The sequence below is a fragment of the Mugil cephalus genome, chromosome 23 (assembly GCF_022458985.1).
Source record: "Mugil cephalus isolate CIBA_MC_2020 chromosome 23, CIBA_Mcephalus_1.1, whole genome shotgun sequence".
Taxonomy (NCBI): domain Eukaryota; kingdom Metazoa; phylum Chordata; class Actinopteri; order Mugiliformes; family Mugilidae; genus Mugil; species Mugil cephalus.
The window spans coordinates 11,205,176-11,227,545 of NC_061792.1; the positions used below are offsets into that span (position 1 = coordinate 11,205,176).

General features: G+C 44.5%; 2 protein-coding genes across 7 annotated transcripts in view; one reads left to right on the forward strand and one right to left on the reverse strand.

Annotated features, from left to right (window-relative positions):
* The first annotated feature begins 5,174 nt into the window (after positions 1-5,174).
* Positions 5,175-10,767, forward strand: gca (grancalcin). The gene is made up of 8 exons (XM_047576643.1): positions 5,175-5,325; positions 6,097-6,348; positions 7,035-7,104; positions 8,005-8,048; positions 8,193-8,340; positions 8,759-8,872; positions 9,016-9,074; positions 10,087-10,767. The coding sequence occupies exons 1-8, from the start codon at positions 5,302-5,304 to the stop codon at positions 10,111-10,113; spliced, it is 738 nt and encodes a 245-aa protein (XP_047432599.1). The 5' UTR covers positions 5,175-5,301; the 3' UTR covers positions 10,114-10,767.
* A 57-nt stretch (positions 10,768-10,824) lies between these two features.
* Positions 10,825-22,370, reverse strand: part of kcnh7 (potassium channel, voltage gated eag related subfamily H, member 7) — a 54,303-nt gene continuing 42,757 nt past the window's right edge. For 5 of the 6 annotated variants that reach the window (XM_047576606.1, XM_047576603.1, XM_047576605.1 and 2 more), the window contains 6 exons: positions 21,634-21,839; positions 21,087-21,171; positions 17,466-17,750; positions 15,533-15,692; positions 13,891-14,080; positions 10,825-13,657 (listed from right to left, as the gene is read on the reverse strand). In XM_047576606.1, the coding sequence (XP_047432562.1) occupies positions 13,379-13,657; positions 13,891-14,080; positions 15,533-15,692; positions 17,466-17,750; positions 21,087-21,171; positions 21,634-21,839 (1,205 nt within the window). In that variant the 3' untranslated portion in view covers positions 10,825-13,378. Of the gene's footprint in view, positions 13,699-13,890; positions 14,081-15,532; positions 15,693-17,465; positions 17,751-21,086; positions 21,172-21,633; positions 21,840-22,370 lie in introns of all 6 variants that reach the window. The other variant, XM_047576607.1, reaches the window with a different exon arrangement.

A 22,370-nucleotide genomic window follows, 5' to 3' on the forward strand; every position in this document is an offset into this window, starting at 1 on the left:
CTGTCAAAAGATGTCAGGGACAAGATTGTAGACCTGCACAAGGCTGGTATAGGTTACAAAACCATCAGCAAAAGGCTTGGTGAGAAGGTGACAACTATTGGTGCCATTATTCGCAAGTGGAAGACCCATAAAAGGACCATCAACTGTCCTCGGTCTGGAGCTCCCCGCAAAATCTCGCCTCATGGAGTGAGGATGATGATGAGAAAGGTGAGGGAGCAGCCTAAAACAACACGGCAGGAGCTTGTTAATGATCTGGAAGCAGTTGGGACCTCCGTCACCAAGAAAACAGTTGGCAACACACTGCGCCGTTATGGATTGAACTCTTGCAGTGCCCGCAAGGTCCCCCTGCTCAAGAAGGCACATGTACAGGCCCGCCTTAAGTTTGCCAGTGAACATCTAAATGACTCAGAAGGCTTGGGAGAAAGTGCTGTGGTCTGACGAAACCAAAGTTGAGCTATTTGGCATTAACTCGACCCGCCGTGTTTGGAGGATGAAAAAACGTGAGTAGGACCCAAAGAACACCATACCCACGGTTAAGCATGGAGGTGGAAACATTATGTTTTGGGGCTGTTTTTCAGCAAAGGGTACAGGGCAACTTCACCGCATTATGGGGCCAATGAATGCAGCCATGTACTGTAACATCTTGGACAAAAACCTTCTTTCCTCAGCAAGAACACTGAAGATGCCTCGTGGGTGGGTTTTCCAACATGACAATGACCCAAAACATACTGCCAGGACAACAAAGGAGTGGCTCAAGAAGAAGCATATTAAGGTCATGGAGTGGCCTAGTCAGTCTCCAGACCTTAACCCGATCGAAAACCTGTGGAGGGAGCTGAAGCTCCGAGTTTCCAAGAGGCAGCCAAGAAACTTGAAGGATTTAGAGACTGTCTGTAAAGATGAATGGGCCAAAATCCCTCCTGCGCTGTGTGCAAACCTGGTGACCAACTACAAGAAACGTCTCATCGCTGTGCTTGCCAACAAAGGTTTCTCTACAAAGTACTGACTTGTGTTGTGCTTGGGGATCAAATACTTATTTCCCTTAATAAAATACATAACAATTTATAACTTTTAGATTGTGTGTTTTTTATGCATTTTCAACTGATATTCTGTCGATACCCATAACCAGTAAACAACCATAAAAACCAGAGTCTGATCATTTCTATGGAAGTGGGCAAACTTACAAATTCAGCAGGGGATCAAATACTTATTTCCCCCACTGTATATAACATGTGTATATTTACTATTAATTCAAAGCTTTTATCTCTTATTATTTACAGACGTTTGTATCTTTGTGTATCAGCACATGATGTGACTTGAATGGAGAACTGGGCGGAGAGCATCAGTTTACAGTCATTTCCAACGGGTCCACAACATTTTATCTGAGTATCTGCAGGTTATAGGTTCGATATCTGCCTGAGATAACTGAAATGATGCTGACGGGTGCGTCCAAAATCTCAGTTTATTGTTCAGGTTTCTTATCAAGAGTCCAATATATCAGTCTATATATATACATAGATTGACTACTTTAAGACTGCAGATAGTCACAATCTGTTCATGTTCTTATTTACGGTAAGGTTCCTCCTCCACATCGCCTCAGATGACTTTGCATGGCCGTAGGTTGACTAATGATGTCTGTATACCTGTACAAAGGCTAATAAAACCATGTCATAAATGTCATAACATAAACCGTCTGTATTTGTGCAGCCATTAATGCACTTCCTGTTTTTATCAGCAGCCAAAGGGCAGCGTGGGAACTATGTCACCGAAAACAAAACAGATAAATATCTCGGTGTGACAATAATAATAATAATAAAAACAACACCATGCATGTGCAATAAAAAATAATTACTTTTTTTTTTGGATGAAATGACTCGAATGTATCGAAAACACTTCAGGGCATTGGGACTGAAATAAAACAGTATATTAGCCCCTGATGCCTCAGTTTTTCCCTCTTTGTACATAGTGTGAGTGCTGAACAGTCCCACTAAACGCTAAGAGCCCGTTAAAAGCTTCACAAATAAAAAGCTGTGCCTTTTATGCGGAATAGACATCATATTCTGCGCTGATTCCCCTCGCACCGGACATCCTCAGCAAACAAATAGACAGTGGATGTCTTCCCTAATGCAGCGTGGCTTGTTTGAAGAGTGTTACTTCACAGATACCTGACACTTAACATGACTAAAGCCGTTTATAGGTGTCACTTTGGTCAGATGTAATAGGAGCGGGATGGAAAAACACAAGCCGGAGGAAACAGAGGTTCACCAAGAGCAGGATGTTTCTTACGTATGAAACTATTATATGTTTGAGGAATCAGTATTTTTCCATTTGTATTTCGAAGACTGAGCCAAACTGCCATTAGTTTGTGCGACACAAAACTCAAAAGATATTATGTAGATCGTAGGTCTTCAACAGGGGGTCTGTGACCCCTACGGGGGCCGCGGAGGTACTGCAGAGGGGTCCGCAAATTCTTTGGTTGATTAGACATTTTTTATAAATTTTTTTCTTAAAAGAAAATTTTCCCGCAAATTCTTTAAATGCACATTAACATGATTTAACCGTTTCTCTCACACATAGCCACACTAGACCTGTCAACCTAAGCCTCCCGTACACAGTAGGCCCCGCCCCTATCGCAGCCGAGCCAATCACGAGGCCGCATATTACACAGTGACTCTGTCAGGTTCTCCGCTATTGGCCTAGAGCCTTTTCAGTCCCAGAGCACGCTGCGATATTAGCGAGAGAAGCTAACAGTGCAGTATTTAAATATGAAATTTCATATATAAATATGAAAAAAAATTACTAGAGACATCCCCGAAAGCTCTCAAATAAATGCATTTTACAATTCAAGAACAGGGAAACAGGTGTACACTGTCACACTGTGTTTTTTTTTTTTGGGGTAAAATATTGGGTAAAATAAATCATTATGAGATAAAGAAAAACCCATGAATGAACTGCACGAAATTTCAACCATCGTTCAAAATGGTTCCAAGCGATCAGGTGCATCACGCTGCACTGACTCAGTGGGACTTCGAAGGCTAAAGTGCAAGTATCTGTCAAAGCCACAGGGCACGACGCTGTTTATATCCCGCGAGGGACGCCTTCAACCCCTCCTTCAGCTGCAGCCACCTCTTCTAATTCCCGCGTCCAGTGTTTACTCTCGGGGATAAACAGAGGAGCGAGGGCTTGGACTCCAGCAGCAGATGTGCCGCGAGGGTTGGACGCAGTAATGGCATTCTTGGCTTGAGGTCGGACGCGTTCGGGAGTTACTGTGGGAAATCCACAACTACCTGTGTTCTGTGTTTCTGCAACAATTCATTTCCCACCTCAGGCATCAGCGAAGTCTTATATCAGCTTCTTATTCGCTGGTGCTTCAGTATTAGCCGGGGGGGACTCTTCACTTGTCATCTCTATTTACTGAAACAGGATTTATGCAGGACTTTTAGTTCTTCTAGGCTGTTGCATCAGTTCATCTCTGACCACCGCGGGTTTGAGCTATAACCTTTCTGTGTTGAAACAAGAACACGTAAAACACAAATATAAGACGGTTCCATGCAGGCCCGCGAGCTCGCCTCCTCCAGACAAAGCCAGGAAACATGTCTCTGAGCCAAAGAACTTGCGCCCTTATCACTTGTTTTTTCTTCCACTTGTCAAACAAAACGGGGGGTTTTCAAACATGAAATTTCACAGTGCTGCATCCCACACTAAAACTGTCCACATGGCATCCACATTGTATATGTGCTATTTACCTTCATAGTTGGCGGTGTGCGTCCTCATGAACCTGCAGCACGCTCTGACTTCCCACAGTCCAACTTGCACTAACTCCTTCAGGTTTCAGTGTGTGTGTTGCATCTGCGAGAGTGAAACAGGCGCCGCTCTGCAGATGTTCTGCTCAGCTACACAGAGCTCAGCGGAAAGGAAGGAGAAGTTTGCATCCTCTGCACTACATCTGCACAGCTCCCTGTCTGCATCAGATGTTTCCCCCGCTTTTCGCTTGAACCCACAGTTGCCTTCAAAGTTTTACTGAAGGGTGAAAAGCATCGCAGGTGCAGCTCCGTGCTTTCTTTCACGGCTGTGGATTCTCACACCCAAATTTCTCTTTCTCACAGCTGCCTGCCTTCAACAGAAGAATCTTTGCTTTATGTTTTTTTTTCTTTAAAAAAAAAGAAAGAAAGAAAAAAAGTAGACTACTGATAAATGAGAGCAAAGTGCAGCAGGAAAGGTTTAAACTGTGCTACTACACAAATAAGTTCCCAAGCCTTAACCCAAATGACAGGAATAAACATTACACTTTGGTTGTTTACACGAGTTCAGACAAGTTTCCGCAGCACCATCTAGTGGTTGATGGAAGAAATGCAAGATGAAGACTAAGATAACTGGAAAATAATAATTGCAAAATAAAATATATGTTCATAGCTTCAAATGAAAGATTGATTTGATAACCTGAAAGAGATTATATTCTTAAAAAAGTCCCACTCCAAACTAGGAATGAGCGCTGCATTATATATCTACATATACATAATAAATAAATAAATAAATAAACAAATAAATAAATAAAAAGAGGACAGGGGACAGGTAAACAAGAAGCACATGTAAGAAGAGATAAATGAATCTTAGCTTCTAGTCCCCATATCCTCCAAAACTTTTTTTTTTCCATGCACCTTATTTTTATTTCTTTTTGCTATTACTCTATTTTTAATTCATACATATAAATATAAACATAAAATGTCTTGGTCACGCTGCTTAAACTACGTCCCCGGGGAGGAATAAAGCTTTCTGAAACTGAACTTGTCCGCTTTGCGATTGAGGTCATGAGTCACTTTCTCAAGAGGAGAAATCTGTCGTGTCCACATTTAGCCAGAAACAAACAACAAAAAATTTCGACATGGGTTTGGTGTCCGTGTAGTTGTAGACAGAAAGAAGGAGTCAGCAAAAAGTGTTTACTAGTGACCTCCTGGGTTACAGAGTGAAAGTCTGGCTGTGATCACGTGACCAAAACAAGCGGATAAATGTACCTTTGTGTATATTACATTTATAGCAAAAGGTTGAGTGTGTCAGGACATTATCTGCAGGTGAACATGTGTAAATTTAAAGTCTAAAAAGCATTTTAAAGAAGGTGGGCGGGGCTTAATCTCCGCTCTGTATCCTGATTGGTCTCCCGCGCCATCAATCACCGCACTTCCGGCTCGGATGTGATGTAGCAGCAGTCGGAGCGGAAGTTGCAGCCGAGTTGTAAAATAGCTCGTAGCCAGTGTCAGACGCGCCTTAAAGATTTGAAACTTGTAAGACTTTTTGTCTAAACCTTAAATGGCTTATCCAGGATACGGCGGGGTGAGTAAATTATACGCAACGGTCTTTAACGGCGTCAAAGTAGCCGTATCCGCTAGCACTAGATGCTAACCTTGGGTGTGCTTGTTACTGTGAATGTCCGATAATTTGACACAGACACTGATACAGATCTTACCACAGAAAAATAGTTAGTTTTTTCTAACTGTTTCCAACTGCAGTACGCTACCTCCGGTGTGATTTACCTGTATTGTCAGGCGGGGGTGATTGAAAATGGACTTTTAACTCTGGAGAAATGTCTTCCGGGATGAAACATGGTTAACATTAACCGCACGAGCCACTGTTAGACCACCAGCAGACGTGTAGTTTTCTTATTTCTAAAGGTGTTTTAGTGCAAATTGCAAAGTAAAGTCTCAATAAAACCCCTGGAAAACCTCTATTTGTATAGTTTAATATATATTTGGGCGACTGCACTTTTTATTTTGATTACACATAACTTATATGTTCATTCATAACGTTTTAATAAAGATTAAACTTTGAATAAACAAGACTTAAGGGACGTTTAAGGCCTGATTTTCCAGTGCTGACTGCGTGGAGCCCTAACTATTAGAAAATAAGGACTTTTCCTTTTATTTCTGACTTTGGTTGAGCCAGTGGGAGTCCTGCCTTGGTCACATTTGCTTTGCGTCAACCAACATACCTGACACACCTTGTCAAACTTGTGTAAAGAAAGATTATATAAGATCAGTCTTGCCATATCTGTGCTTTCACACACATCAGCCCCGGCGTCATTTAAATGCTGTTTTCCTTCTTCAGTACGGGGGCCCGATGCCAGGCATGCCGGCGCAGGGGATGCCACACCAAGGAATGCCAGGAGGGCCCATGGGGGGACCCATGGGAGGACCCATGGGAGGCCCCATGCCCGGGCAAATGGGTGGGCCGATGGGAGGCGCCCCACCCCAGGGAGGGTATGCCCCCTACGGAGGAGGCTATCCAGGCGCGTTCGGCGCCCAGCAGCCAGCCGCCAACGATCCGATGTGGGGTTACTTCACGGCGATCGCGGGCCAGGCAAGCGAAGATGCGCTCTTAAGCGTGGACTAATCTATAAATACACACGGTTCTCACCGCAGGCTTCCTTTCGCTTTCACATCTCAAGCTTGAACACGAGCGAGATAAGCGCTCTTTTTTTCTTTTTCTTTTTTTTTTGATATTTCATTTCAGTGATGTGGACCTGGAGCTTTGTCTTCACGTGGCTCCGGTCTCGTTCAGTTGTTGTATGTGCTGCACAGTGAGCGTCCCATCTGCAGAGCCAGTTTTCTCATGAATTGGAAATATGGAAGTCAAATTTGAACGTTGTGTTCATAAAAATATAAATAAATAATTGAGCCTCATAGAGTGCAGGTGTGGGCACGTTAAAAGCTTTGCTGAGAGGAGATTATTTTTCCTTTCTCAAATAAAAATGCAGCCTTAGTCCTGTCTAACCCTTATCTCATCTGGCGCAAACTGACTTCTTTCTCAATGTAACTGGTTCCTGTTGGCCAATCTAACTGTACATTACATACAAACGCAATCTAATTTAAATGAGATCCTGAAACATTCTCCTTTCTGCTGAAAGCTGGACTTTCACTCTGCGCACGCAGCTCCGACTGTTGCGTTAGGGGAAACGGATGATTCTCACTTCACGCTTTTCTCAATGTCGTTTATTGTTTGAGAGTAGCGCGTGACCCGCGTGTCGCTTCCTGTGCTCTGTGCAGGACGGCGAGGTGGACGCAGAGGAGCTCCAGAGGTGTCTGACTCAGTCCGGCTTCACCGGCAGCTACTCCCGTAAGTTCACCGCCCTTCGCCCGTCGCCGTGAAGGACGACCGACGCCTGAACCGCGTCCTCTCCCTGCGAGCTATTTTAAGTTGCTGTGTTGCATTCTGTTCTGTGAGGTATTTCTGGTTTTGCAAGGTGCCGCGTGTGCTTTTTGAAAGGTGCAGAAGGCAGAAATCTAGAAAAAAAAAACAGCAAACCCATCCCCCTGCTCCCTGAAAACATGCATGGGCATATAATCACGTTTGACTGTGATCCAGCTGCCATTATATCGACGCAGTTCTATTGGAATTACCTGCCTGTAAAGACTTGTGAGATGATGTACCGTACAGACCGGGGGCTCTTGCTGCTGCAGCCTTGGCTTTAGGCTTCAGAATGCTAAGCTAGTAGCAGTATTAGCACATTTCTCGTCAGAACTAATCTACAACCTTATAATAAAGAGCCCCTTTATACCAAGGGACACAATTTATAAGAAAACGAATTGCATGCACGAGTTACCCATAAAGCCACTTCCCCTTTGAAGGTGTTGTGGGCGAGCTGTGTTTACTGTGGCATGTTGGATTGTGGGAAGTAAACCTCTTCCTGTGGTTGAGAAGATCAAGCACGAAGTACAGATCCAGTAAAAGACGTCGCATAGTATTCATTGCTTTCTTTACAACAGGTTGACGGCTACAAGGATTTAAGAATAAGTGAATTACCTGCTGTAGTCATGTGGTCAGCTTAGTGACTTAGTCTGAATCGCCTCCAGCTTCTCCCAAGAGCAAATATTAGCTAACATGCTAACATGCTACCTCAGACCTGAGCAGTTAGGATAGATGTTTCTGCCTCGGGGTGTTTGTGCCACACATTGATCTCATGTGTCCAGTGGAAAAATGTAACCAACAATGTAACCCCGTTTACTGTCTTCACAGCCTTCAGCCTGGAGACGTGCAGGATCATGATCGCAATGCTCGACGTATCCTTCCTGTACTTCCTGTCTTTCTGCTCCCACCTGCCCAGCCTCCATAGGTTGTCCTTTATGTTTGAAGCCTAATCAGCTTGTTTTATGAGGCCTCTCCTGTGTCAGCGTTGTGTTAAAGCTTAACCAGAGTGAAATCAGAGGGACTTTACTGGCAAGATGGGCTTCAGTGAATTCAAGGAGCTGTTCACAGCCTTGAACGGCTGGAAGCAGAACTTCATGATGTTCGACCAGGACCGGAGCGGAACCGTTGAACCTCACGAGATGTCTCAGGCAATCAACGCTATGGGTGAGGGTCCCAGTAAAGACTACCAGTAACACAACTAGAAGAATGTTTAATGGCTCTTATTTAGGCTTAATAGCAGCCACACAGGCGTGAATGTATGCTAATTGGAAGTACTCATCTTCCTTTCTATTTTCGTAGTGCAGTGAACGGATAAAGTGCTGTCACTTCCCATTCTTCATCATATACTTAAATTAGTGTTAATATTTCACACAGATTCTGGCTCCTGGTTCTTTTTCTGCCTCTTTGTTTCTGTTAATGTGTATTTAAAGAAATTTGTGGGGGAAAATTTAAAAAATATATATAAAAAAAGGCCAATCAACCAAAGATTTTGTGACCCTCTGTAGTAGCCCCTCTAGGCGTGTTTTAATGTCCGTCGAGGAGGACGTTGGCTTTAATGTTCATCTATCCCCCGCTGTGCCAGGCTACCGCGTCAGCCCCCAGGCCCTGAACGCCATCCTCAAGCGCTACAACAAAGGCGGCAGAATCTTCTTCGACGACTACGTGGCCTGCTGCGTCAAGCTGCGAGCTCTCACAGGTAGAACCCGACATGCTCAGTGAACATTTGGTTTCATTCCACCTGGGTTCCCCCTCTGGTGCTGTCTGTGAAGCACTGTGACAAGAGGTGTTGTTGTGAAATGAATTTTTCATTGTCGTGACCGTTTACTCTTCCTGGTGCAGACAACTTCAGGCGGAGAGACACCATGCAGCAGGGATCTGTCAACTTTCAATATGATGATGTGAGTCTTTCAACATTTAATACCTGAATCAAAGAGCCTCAGGGACAAACACCTGGAATGTGAAGGGGAAGTCAACCTCATGTTTAGTGTGTAGAACCTGAAAATACTGAGCTCATTGCGAGTTCCTGACGCGTGGATAGAAATGTTTCCAGCATATGTTGGCTCAGATTGCCTTTAGCTGCACGATTCGTTTCCTCAGAGGAGACTTGTAGTTATTCTGTGGAAAACAAACACGCCTGCTGTGACAAAGAGTCAATTAGCTGAATTGAGTCAACATCCAGGAAGTGTTTAATAGGTTAAACCTCTCAGGCTCAGTTAGCTTGGGATGTTTTTTTACCATCTTGATTTCTTCCAACCACAGCAAACAAAAGCCTTTAAGTGGTTTTATCTTTCTGCTAATACACTCGCAAGAGAATTGAGATTTCTCTTCCTACTGTATATTTTCAGATGAAACACAAATGTCCCTATTTTTGTCCTAAAAGCTGCCCCCGAAAATGTCCCCAGTTTTAGGTTTTTATGAATGAGGTAAAAAAATGTTGCGCGCAGTCTACAGTTATTACGGTAGCTGGTCGCGCTGCTATTGACATCACAGACGTAGCAGTTTAAACATGAAGAAATATTTAAAAATAAATGTCCCTGTTTATTTATTTCTTCTTGCTAACTTTTTGTTTGTTTTTAGTTTCTAAGGTGCAAAAGAAAATGTTTTGAACACGTGATTATGCATAAAAAAATACCGTAATATACAGTGAAACCCGTCAGAATTTTTGCAAAATACCATGATGTAAGTTTTTGGTCATACCACCCAGCTCTATCAATCTAGCTTACTTTAGCGTAGCTCCCCTTTCTTCTGATTGAAGATTGATTCTGTCGCCTCGATATAACGAACCGCAGCCCGAAGTGTTCATTCCACGTCCATTCTGCGGCAGCGTGTTTTTTCCAGTCGTGGTCGTGTGGCTGATTTTTTTTTTTTTACCAAACCGCATCTCTGTCTGTGCCCGCCTTCCGTTTACAGTTCATCCTCTGCACGATGGCCGTCTAAGAGCTGCACGATGTGATCCAGACTCTGACGCCGCCTGGACGCGCTGAGCTCGTGGTGTGGGGGGGGGGGCGGAGCCTCGCAGGAAGGCGGACAGAGGCCAGTATATTAGTGACTATCCACGAGCTGCATCAAGAAAGTACCCAACGCTTAGAAACGCTTAACGCTTTAGTCTTGTAAACATGTATCAAGTGCACACACCGATTTACTCTAAAGGAGATCGTAGGATTTGTGAGTGTTGCAGACGACATATCATGTAATCAGTTGTATTGTCTGCGCCCGGGCTTTAAATAAGGGAGCGTGCACGATGAACTGATACTAGAGACGTGTGTGAGACACCTGTAGTGCCATTATAACTTTTGAATGTATTAATATATAACATGAGAATTACTTTACACTGAACTTTATTACAGGGGGAGCCTTTGTCCGTGTGCATTGTTTTGTTTTTTAATGATGCTCATTATTGTTTTCTACAACATCTAACAGGCCTTACTGCAGTAGATTATAGATGCATATTAGCTTAATATTTAACATGAGGTATAAAAAATGTTGCCACAGAGCTACAGTATGTTCATGCACGTCATATTTTCCTCCTGCTCATATCCCAACGTCATATGAAAATCATGTTTTGTTACAATAAACACTTTTTAATCGGTACGCATCCTGTTTCTTTTTTTTTTATTATTATCATTCATTTATACAACTGCACATTTCGTCTCCGGTCTATTTACACAATATACTTTATTTCTTTAAATATAGTTTAAGAACAGAAACATTCAAATTAGCTGTTTAAGTGTTGCATTGTATAAAATACAGTGGCAAACATTTAAAAAAATGCATAAAAACAATTGTGAACAGCACTAGATTTAAAAAGTGACATTTATATCCAGTACAGCGAGTTTATTTTTATTTGTTTTTCTTCGAATCTCTGTGCAAAAGTTTGCAAATCCCCACGAAAGTTCAGGAGACGACTCTTGTTCTACATCTGTGCTGAGGAGAAAGAAAGTTCATCAAAGGGACGGAGGGAAGGAGGGAGGGATTTCTGTTAATATTTCACTATTATCTTTTTTCCAGAAGGATATAAATGGGGAGATTTCATCACTCCTCTCACGCCTTTCCCGCTAAAAACCTTTGATCCGTTCTGTCCTGTTGGGAGGAGGGGGGGTCAAATAAAAACCAGACCTGCTTTAGTGGACTCTCTTCAACACGCTGAATAAGCCCAGAGGGAAAAGTAGAAAAAAAAAATTCTATGTGCAATATCAAATCAAGACAAATGAGTCAAATGGCGTACAATCAATGCAACACCCAGCCTTGTGTTGACCACCAGCTTGCTACATTAAGAGGCTCATCATCATCATCATCATCATCATAATCCACGGCATCACGACAGCAGGCGCGTAGAAAAATAATGGCAAATCAAATACTTCTTAGAAAAATAGGTCTAACCCTCGTTTCTAAAAAAACGCGGCCGGTCGAGGCCTCGTTAATAATCGGAAGTGCAGTCTTCATGCAATACGTGAGCTCGCGTTTATGTCGCCGGAGAACTAGAGGCGCTAAAATTTCGTTTCCATCATGCGGTTCAGTCTAAGACTGCTGCGTACATTTACATGTGTGGCGGCGGGGGGAAGCGGGGCTGGGGACGGCTCCTGCTCCTGCTGGCGATGGGGGAATTTTAGGGAGGTAAATGGAAGACCTAAAGCATGCAACAGGACGAAACCTAAAAGCCGAGCAGGCCCCGTGAAAGGAGGCTCAGGTTGTTGCTTTGTGTCAAAACATCGGGCGTTATGAATTATTAGTGGGCTTCGGGTGGTCTTTTTCTGTGACACAAAGGATGGAGAATTAATGTCCAGATGTTTGACATGTTCGACCAAGCTGCACAAAAAAAAAATGCAGTTTATCAAGCGACCACTAGGGGGCGGACTCCAAAAGTGAGTCAAGTACCATAGCCTGCACCCCCTCTTGAAGACCTGCGGTTTATTATACATCAGTGCTTAAAATGACTCATAAGGCCTTTAAATGACAGGTTGGGTGTTAGTTAGACACGGATCAGCCACAACATTAAAACCACTGACAGGAAAAGTGTTTTCAGACCTGAAACTCGTGACGTCACCCTCAGAAGGCCCGTGTCCATTCTCTGATGAGTCACAACTGGTTTGTGACTCATCAGACTCTGGTCATAATGTTATGCCTGATCGGTGTATTCCTCAGTCTTTTCAATGAAATGCCCCGGTCACAGAAAAAGAGCAGCTTTGGGTTTTAATGTGGTGGTGGTGGTGGTTACATGTTTTCAGATACTACTTTATTTCTCATTTTCTTTCTTTTTTCTTTTTTTTTTATACAGTTGACTGAAAACTGAGACTTTTGCAAGCAAATGAACCACAACACAAACTCAAGAGTTGCTCGTTTCCCCCTCGTCCAGGTCGTATAAAGTGACTTTCCAGAGAGTGTTCAGCTCCAGAAGTAATGAATCTAGATCCAGTGTGGTGTTTCCTGCATCTGGTCCATCCATCATTATTGCTCTCAAAGACTGACAAAAACAAAAAAAAGAAAAAAGAAAAGAAAAAGTAGTCGTTGTGCTATGGGATGTCCTCGCAGAAGAAGTGGTTTCTCATCTGTCGTGGCAATGCGGTGTACGGTAGGCACGCTAAAAACATACAGACAGATCTCAATTTTTTTGTTTTTTCGTTTTTTTTTTTTTGGAGCTTCAAAGCCGCGGAGTGACAAAAAGCCTCGGATTCAAGTAGCTGTGTTCCCTGTGCAGGACGGAAGAGTTGTAGAAAATGAGACTTGGTGGCTACGGGAGTCTGTGAGCATGCTGAGATCACGCCCGGTGGACATGCGGTGGACTACGAGGGAAAGGAAAACATGAGAACCGAAATCATGCATATCTTCTGGGGATAAAATAAAAAAAAAAGAAAAAGAAAGAGAGAAAAGCACGTCAGGTGCCTCGTGTTGCTGGCAGTGTTCTATTTGAAGTATGTACACAGTGGATGATGACTTTACATAGTAATATAGCGTATAAATACCTCTGTATAAATGGAGTTTATACATCTAAATCGGAGCGCAGGGGAGGGGGCGGGGCTTGGGGGAGTGTCCTCAAAAGGAATGGAAGAAAGTCTACAGTTTTTTTGTTTTTGTTTTTTTTTATCCTTTGCATATTCAGTCTTTCTTAAACCCTGAGTCAAGCTTGAGAGAAGACCTTCAGTCATCGTCAAAAGGTTGAAGGAAGGGGAGTTGGGGGCTGGGGAGGTAATGGGGGGCGGGGGGGCTACTTTCCTGGAAGCCCCGGGTCAGACACTGGTCTGTGGAGTCCCAACATCCCTGAACTGCTGGGGACGTCGGGCAGGGAGGCTTGTCGGCCGGATGGGAACCTCTGCGGCTGTCGGTGCTGCTGCTCCGCCGCCGGGTCCACGCCGTTCAGCTCGTGCCTCCGCTCGCCGTCGCCCTCGAGCAGTCCGGCCACGTTCCCATCCGGAAGAGTCTCTGTGCGGAGGAGGACGGGGGAGGTTTCTTTGGATTTGTGTGGGGCGACCTCCGAGCTGGGGCTCTGAGGAGGACACAGCGTTAGGGGAATCTGGAGACGACATACTGTATGAAACAAACGAAAAAAAATTGAAAGAAATTTAAAATATGTATGAAAAAAGGCCAATCAACCAAAGATTTTGTGACCCCTGGCAGTACCTCCGCGGTCCACTTAGGGGGTCGCGGACCCCATGTTGAATACTTAAGATTTAAAATTCATCAGGATGTTTTCATTTGATGTCAGAAGGAGTGGACTACCTGTGGCTGAGGCAGAACGGGGCCGAGGCTGAGCTCCGTCTGCGCGGCCGACGCCGGCTGCACCCTGATGGCCGGCCTCTGGTACTCCGGGCAGGACGTGACGGTGCTGTAAGCGGGCGGCCCGGCCGTCGTTTGCCTCTGCAGGAGCTGCAGGATGGCCTGGATGTCCGCCGTCATCTGCGACTCCAGTCTGATGTTGACGGGACGAAAATCACAAAATATATATATGTTAAAAAAAACAAACAGAGTAGTGGAAAACCCAGTGATGCACGCACAAACACACACACGACCCAGCTTCACTTCGTCAAAGTGAAAAATGAGTCTCGAGGGGTAATTGTTTAGATTCTGAGTGTTTCTAATCAATACTGATTTCCATACTGATGACAACAGCTGATGAGATTTGCGCAATAGCTCTCACACACATCAGTCAGATATTTAAATGAGCAACGGAACGAACGACACATCTGTTCCCAGGCCTAAATGAAGATGATCATCACCAGAGATCATTATTATTATTATTATTTTCTATTGTCTCTGTGTCCGTGCTCCAGTTCTTAAGCACTTCTCAAACATTTCACCCCCTCACCATGAAGAAAGGCCCTCAGCCGGGCAGGATGACGTCGAATGAACGGATTAACGGATGAATGCGCAGATGGGTTCACTCTGAGCGACTATCTCCCCTAATGACAACTGTAGGTCGTTGTTGATGCTGATGTGAAACACTAGGGGGAGACGGAGAGCTTGCAACTGCGTGCGGCGCGGAAAGACTGAGGTTGCCAGTCTAGTAAAGTTAATTTTCTGTCGGTAGTCTGCATCGCTGCATGAGATTTTCATTCCAGATCAAGATGCAATTTAGTGGTGATGATGCGGAGCATTTTCTTTGGTTTAGTCTATAACACTTTTTAAGATAAATAGAGAGAAAGCAACCAGTCCCCTTCTCCACAAGGTACCAATTATTAACATTGAGCCCCTAGAAATAGGGGATAGTGTCTGAGATGGTGAAACACTTTATTTCTCTCTTTTTCACTCCTTCAGTATAAATAAAATACTCCCCAGTGTAGAGCTGGATATATTTTTTTGTCACTCCAGAGGGCAAATAATCACAGCTGAGGGGAGATCCACCTCCATCTCCGCAGATCGTTGAGCCGAATCCCGAGGAAACCTGAACGCGTCACCGTATCCGCGCGCACTCATTTTTACCAAACGCGTCAAATATGCAACTACATCCACTAACCGACCCTCGCAGCTGTGACGTCAAATGTAATGTGTCTGCATCCCGTGACCGGCTGCTATAAATAGGCGGCCGCTGACTGTCTGCACCCCCCCCCCTCATCTGTATCGGTGCACCGGTGGCAGAGGATCACACGAGCTGCTCACATGGCCTCCTCTCCCGCATTAATGTGGCTTCGGCGGGTGGCTCTGCAAGTTTTCTGCCAATTATAGGCAGAATTACGGGATTAAAAAGAACCCACTCTCCTGGGTATTAATTTTCTCCTCATTTACTTGGAAGCACCGAAGGAGCAGCCTGAATCGCATGTGAGGTTTTTTAACTTGCGTAATCTCTCGTTAATTGGGGGTGTTTGTGGTCGTCCAACATGCTGCTCCGGAGTTCTTCCTGGCCCCCCTTTTGCCCCGTGCGCACCTGTTGAGGTGCTGCTGCAGCATGTCCAGCCTCTGCTCCACCTCTCCGTAGGTGAGGTCCGTGTCGCTGTCGTCCTCCGCCGCCGGCGTCTCCTGACACGGGGCCGGCACCTCTGCACCCTCGCCCGGACGCTGCTGCGGCCACTCGTCGGCGTGGAGCTCTGGGGGGATAAATGATCTGTGTAATCAGAACAGAGCCTCGAGGAGGGGCATGATGATTGAATAACTTTGTAATTTTGCCTTTAGCTCGTTGGTTACACAATTCCCCCCTTTGCTACACACAGTAGGGATGGACAATTCTGGGGATTTTGGTATCGGTCCAGTACCAAGTAAAAATAGGGCAGGTATCGCCGATACCGATACTTTTACTAGAAATGTCATGCTGATTGAATTTCTTTGTAATTTTGCTTTTAGTTCGTTGATTACACAATTCCCCTTTTACTACACATGGTAGGGGTTGGTAATACTGGGAATGTTGGTATCGATCCAATACCAAATAAATACAGCGCAAATATCACTGATATCGATAGCGATACCTTTACTTGAAATGTCATGCTGATTGTATAACTTTGTAGTTTTATCTTTAGTTCTTTGATTACACAATTCCCCTTTCACTACACATAGTAGGGGTGGGCAATACTAGGAATTTTGGTATCGATCCAATACCAAATAAATACAGGGCAAATATCACCAATATCGATAGCGATACAGATACTTTTACTTGAAATGTCAAAATGATTGTATATCTTTGTAATTTGGCCTTTAGTTCGTTGATTAAACAGTTCCCCTTTTACTACACACAGTTGTTGTAGGTAAAAAATCATTAGTGCAAAACAAGCAATAAGAAAAATTGGCTCATCCATTTTCCACCAAAGAAATGGGTCTGCATTCCACCAACACATTTCAGTAATGGCATCAGTTCCAGTTGTGCCACGCTGCTGCGATGCTACGATTTCAGTGTCAAACTTTGTCCACATCTCACCTTTTAGTAGCTGATACCCAATACCAACGCTAACCATGGTATCGATACTATACTACGATCGATACGCCCAACCCTGTTACCGAGCTGTCATCAGTTTACCGCCACCTGAATCCCATCATCTGACTGTGGTTGCCAAGGCCGACTGCGAGGCATTTTCTGTACGTTTGCTCTCGCCGGGCTGCTCATAGGAATCAGTATCACTCTGCTCTCCACTCTGGCACAAATCCTCTTACGGCTCTAACAACTGAATTATGGCGTATGTCTCTCAAATCAACATGCTGACACCAGCTCTGCAGTTAGAATACAGGGGAGTAGCAGCGGTTACTGAATGTGATTTTTTTAAATTGAAGGTGATACCAGAGACAGGAAGTCATATGAGGACAGGCTGCGTTTACTCTAGACGCAGCAGCATTTCTTCCCCCCGGATCCCAGATGCATCTCTTTGCGTGGAAGCTGCCCAGTCAGCCCTGACGCTGGTGCTCCCGCCGTCCGGGCTCCCCGGTCCACGGGAGGATTTCATAACTTGCTTAGCATGAACGTCTGTGCAGTGTCACAGCGGGTAGAGTAATGTCAACAAACCGAGTTCACCTAATGTTTCAAGTAAATCCCGTAGTCTGGTCTCGACCCGCGATCAAACGGGGATGACGCCAGGCCGGGTGCCGTGTTTAATCCTCTTACATTTTATTACTGAGTGGGTTTTAGGTTTCACCGTAATCACACATAATCCGTGTTTGTGTTTTTAATAGGTGTGACATTCCTCCTCTAGGGCTTAGGGCTTTTTATTTATATATTTATTTGTTTAATTTTTGAGTTCAGAAATTAACTTCTGAGCCAATTACCGCTTTGGAGTAAAACTTTGGAGGACAAATTTACAGAATTCTGCTCTGTGATTAGTAAAGTCTTGTGATCTCCTTCCGTCCCCCACACCAAAAATAAATGGAAGCGTTGTCACCTTTGTAGCTTTGGTTCTGCGCGTTGTCTCCTGCCTGTGCATCTGGAGCGCCGCTCAGTCCGAGGCCCAGGGCGTGGTCCCTAACCACCGGGTAGCCCAGCACGCCAGAACACAAGGGCCTCTGCTCCTCCTCCTCCTCCCTGCCATCCTCCTCTTCCTCGTCCTCCCCTTCCTCCGCGGACTCCCTCCGCTCCTCGGCGGCGGCGGCGGCGGAGGAGGAGGCGTAGACCTGCCGTCCCTGCTTGCCGTCACAATAGGCGGTTGCCGGCTCTTTGCTGTGGGAGCCTACAGGGAGAAAACGGCAATCAGGAAGTCTGCTGAGGGAACACTGACTTCTCTGCCTAGTCCTCCTCTGGGGATGACGGGCTCGCCTCATTATCTGTGACTACATATAGCTAGTGTTTTGCTTCAGGGTGGAAGTTAGGACAAACAACGTTAAAGGAGAATTTACCAGCCTTTAACGCATCAGGTCACGCAGCTGTGACTGTGTGTTTAGGGGAAGTGACACTCATCCCGAATTAAACCTAAATCCTCAAACCCCGTGAACGTTGGACTGCGAAAATGGACCGCTTCCCCCGTCCTCAGCCCGTGTTACAAATCGGGAGACGGCGACAGCAGCAATTCAGGAGGCCGGTAACCATGGCGACCCATTAGATTCGCCTGAATCGAAGCCAAAAACTGCTGAGCGCTGCTGTGTCGAAGCTCCCCGTCTCCAAGTCCCAAGTCTCCCGGCTGTTAGAAGTCAAATTTCAACAACTCCCACGGCGCCGACTCAGACACACTGTTGTGTGGAAGCTGCCCCGGCGTCTCGAGGCGGGGAGGTTGCCGTGTTTATCTACAGCGGAGCTGAGCCGAGCCGGAGAGAGATTTCCTACGCGGGGCAAACTCGACGTGAGGGGAGGAGGCTGGCTCAGAAAATTAGGGTTTTAGAAGAAGTAGAAGAAGTCGGTCTTGAATGAGTCTAACAAATTGAGCCACGACACTGCTTAGAGAAGCCAGCTCACTGCTAATGTGATCAGACTGTGTCCAGAGTGGTTTATGTGATGAGAGTAGAACAGAGAACAGAGACGTCAAGCGCCGACCGCACTGGCAGATAGAAAAGGCATTTTCAGGAGATTATTATCGCAGGTTTAAACCATGTGTGGGAAAAGTGATCAGTGGCATATGAGATGTTTAAGGTGCAATGATTTGTAAAATGGTAAAAATGTTGACTAGAAAACTGTGCAGGTACAAATCTTTGAGACAGAAACGTAGCAGCTTTGTTGAGTCTGAACGTCCGTGCAGTTATTTTTCATCTTTGCAGCTACAGCTCCTCTCATTTAGATACAGTCTTTACATATGCTAAAGGTGCATGTAAACCATCAGCATGCACATGTGTCACTGTCCATTTCCTTTTAAATGATTCTGCTGATTAACGGCCCTTTGTGGTGAATTAAAGCAACAAAAAAACAAATCTAAGAGTATTTTTTTGAGACAGAGACCGAGGCGCTTGTGGCCGAGGTGAAGGTCAGAGAGCACATATTGTTTGGGTTGTTCAGTTACAGCTCACTGGCGCAGTTATTGTGCTGCAAACACACGGGTCAGACCAGGCCGTGAAACGGGCCAGAGGCGTCTGGCACCACGGTTGGGTGAGTTTTGTCATAGCGGCCTGCTTCAGGATTACGACTCAAAGAGAGAATATGGAGAATGTCTTCAGAAACTATAGGCAATCTACAACAGGGTATAAACTAGATTCGGATTTAAACCTAATATTATTGTTAAGATTGAACTGTTACATCTCACTTGCAAAAGTACAATACAGGTTTGAATTAATCTGATCTGACTCATCTCCAAAGTGTTTGCAGGTGTAGATCTGATCTGGTGATGATTCTCTTAGATGGATGCCAACATTCAATCGGATCAATTTTGTGCGTACACAAAGAGGTCTTAGGTATTATTAGTCCAAAATAACTGCAGGAACGTTCCCAGAATAGCAGCTGAGAGGTGAGACTTGCCTAAAAATGCCCTTAGGATAAGACTGGTCAGACTTCAAACCTTCTTTATTTCCACTGACCGTATTTACTATGGACACGTAACTTCACACATTGGATTCTGAACCTTGAAAATGAAGCCCAAAGTGGGCGGAGCTTGTGGTCGACATGTTGGATGAGCTTTACTCAGATACCCCGAATATGGACGGGGGGCTTTGTCACTTAAAGCAGGAATTCCCTGAATGAATAGTTAAATAAACTATTGTTGAGTTGAGCTGAAGGCCGCCCCCTCTGGCCGGGTGCATCGGGGTCGGGTGTGTCTCCCAGCCAGGAGGCAGCTGATTAAGTGCACCAGGTGGAGACAATCTGGAAATCAGGATGGTTTGGAGGCGCTCACTCACAGGGCACTGAGGAGCGAGGAGTGTGAGAAAGAACTGGTGCTTGGGAAAAGGAGACTGCAGGATTAAAACTTGCAAAGATAGAAGAAGGAGCCGGTGAGCTTTTGATTATTTTGCATCGTTGCAGCCTCGCATTGGGGTTGAGTGGTGGAGAAATCATATGAGGTGAATCATGTGTTTAAAATGCAAGAGATAATGGTATATATTTAATATGATGTGGATTTAAAAAGTATTCAAGCTAAAAGTAATTAATAAATAAGATAAACATGATTTGTGTGTATTTACAAGAGTTAAAAGCTGCTAAAGTTTGTGAGGTTAAAATCATCATTAAATAGTGCTTTAAAATGTATTTAATTCATGTTTGGGTACTTTAAATATGAGTATTTTCTACTTATTTTGGGGTTAAATTTCGGTAGATTAAAGGTTAAGTATTTGATTTTTTTGATCTACTTTAATCTTTAATTTGATGTTGATTGATTATGGTTTCTTGGGCAAATTTTTGATCATTTATTTGTTTGTGTTTTAAGGTTTTTCACCTGAATTTGCTTTGGACAATTTTCAAAAATAAAAGGAAGAAAAGAAAGAAGTATGACTCTTGGTCATTGAGTGAATTCCAGTCTAATCTTCTGAGCAAGTCGCCTTTTCAAGGAGGGGAGCTGCAGTTTAAACTTCACATAAGTGAAAGCCACTTGACAACTATTGAGACCAGAATTGTTTTTTCATACCAGGCTGTAAACATGTTTAATAATGCTGTAAAATTGGGCTTTTTAACATCTATGGGGATTTGTTCCCTTTTGGGTTTCACTGCTCATCCCTGGAAGTTTGTTTATTTCTCAGTATTTTCTGAACAAACGTCCCAGTCAGACCTTCATTTGTTCAGTGGAACAGTTTAAACTACTTGTCTCACTTTATAAAACAGCTCTTATAACCCTGGGACTTAAGAGCTGGAGTCGCGGCAGCAAACATTTATGATGCAGCTTTGCTCTGTGAATACTTCATTGTACAGCTCCACCGTGACCCGCGGGCGCTGAAGTATTGACTGTATATTTACTCCACTGACACAGAATCAACATTTAGTTTGTCCTGAGGCCACAAACGATTTTTTCCGTGTCCGCACAAATACAGCCAGGACCGAAATTAATGTCCTTTAATAGTGACGATTAAAGCTTTGGGTTACTGTGGGCTTGTCTGTGTAGCAGCAGTGTGTGTGTCCACAGTTAAACCTTAAACAGCGGTGATGTTCTCAAGCTGACCTGTGGAGGATTTCCTTCTGTAGGACGTCCTCCTTCGACACTTGATATCATCCGCGTTGGAATCAGCCGCTTGTGCATCGGTCGTCTGTGAAACGAGATCAGATGGTCACTCGTTCTCTCCTAGACATCGAACCTTCTCCGAACAACATCGTCTCCTCGTCTTGTCGGAGCGCCGTGTCTTTGCGGTTCTTGATGTAATCCCCCTCTCCTCTTTCCACTCGGCTGAATAAATAACAAAGGGACGAGGCAAAGTGCTCTCCCGGCTTTCGAAATCAAATATAAATAAAAGAATGAATGCGGCCATCACACTCGGTTCATTATAATTGGAGCCTACATCACGTCCGCTCTTAGTGCTCGACGAAGACACTCACTCTTCTAGCTAATGGCAGATTAAAGGAAAAGACTTTAAATTAGCCATAAAATATCTGAAACGCAAGACAAATTATTAAGAAAGCAATTTGTCCAGTGTAAGTGGACATGGTACAGATAATAGATTCTAAAGAAGAGCCTCCAGCCTCATTGATACACGGTATAATCGGAGCCTTACCTTCGCGTTTTCATCCCGGAGGTTGAACGTCAGCTCCAGGTTGGTGAGGAAGTGGTCGGCGAACTCCGGATACATGTCCAGCACCTCCAGGATCTCCTCCCTCTGAATGGTGTGCAGGTCGCAGTAGCTCAGCGCCCGCACGTCGGCGCAGGACTTCCCCGGCTTAGCGTACAGGTGGATCATCTCACCGAAGATGTCACTTTTACCTAGGGAGGAAGAGTCGACTCCTTTCAGTTAATTGAGGGCATTTCAAGGAGCAACGTCCACAGATGATGCATTGATACACTGTGTTAAAGTCACTCGCAAGTAATGAAGTACTATTGATGTTCTGCAGGGGAACATGAGCTTTCATTTGAATAACCCTAACCTTTAACCCTAATCCTGCATAACAACACTGCATGCAACTGCAGCCTCTGTTTAGTTAAGAAGACTTTGCCATTGTTTGACTTAAAAAGTCAATTTCTACATTTATTGCACGTCTATCTTAAATTGAGCTCATTACAGGCGATAATTTCTGTCTGTTCAGTTCGGCAGAGTCCGCAAAGGGTTCGCCAAGTTATTCGTTATCGTTTTGTCATGTTGTCATTTTGTTGTGCAAACCCCAGCATTTTCACATGTGCAGCCTCAAACATGATCACATGAAACTGGAGTAATCAGCAGTTGCAGAAAATGCGCTGACTTGATCGTAACCCACATCTCCGCCGCCCGCGGTCCTCGCTCATCGTGACCCTGTTGTG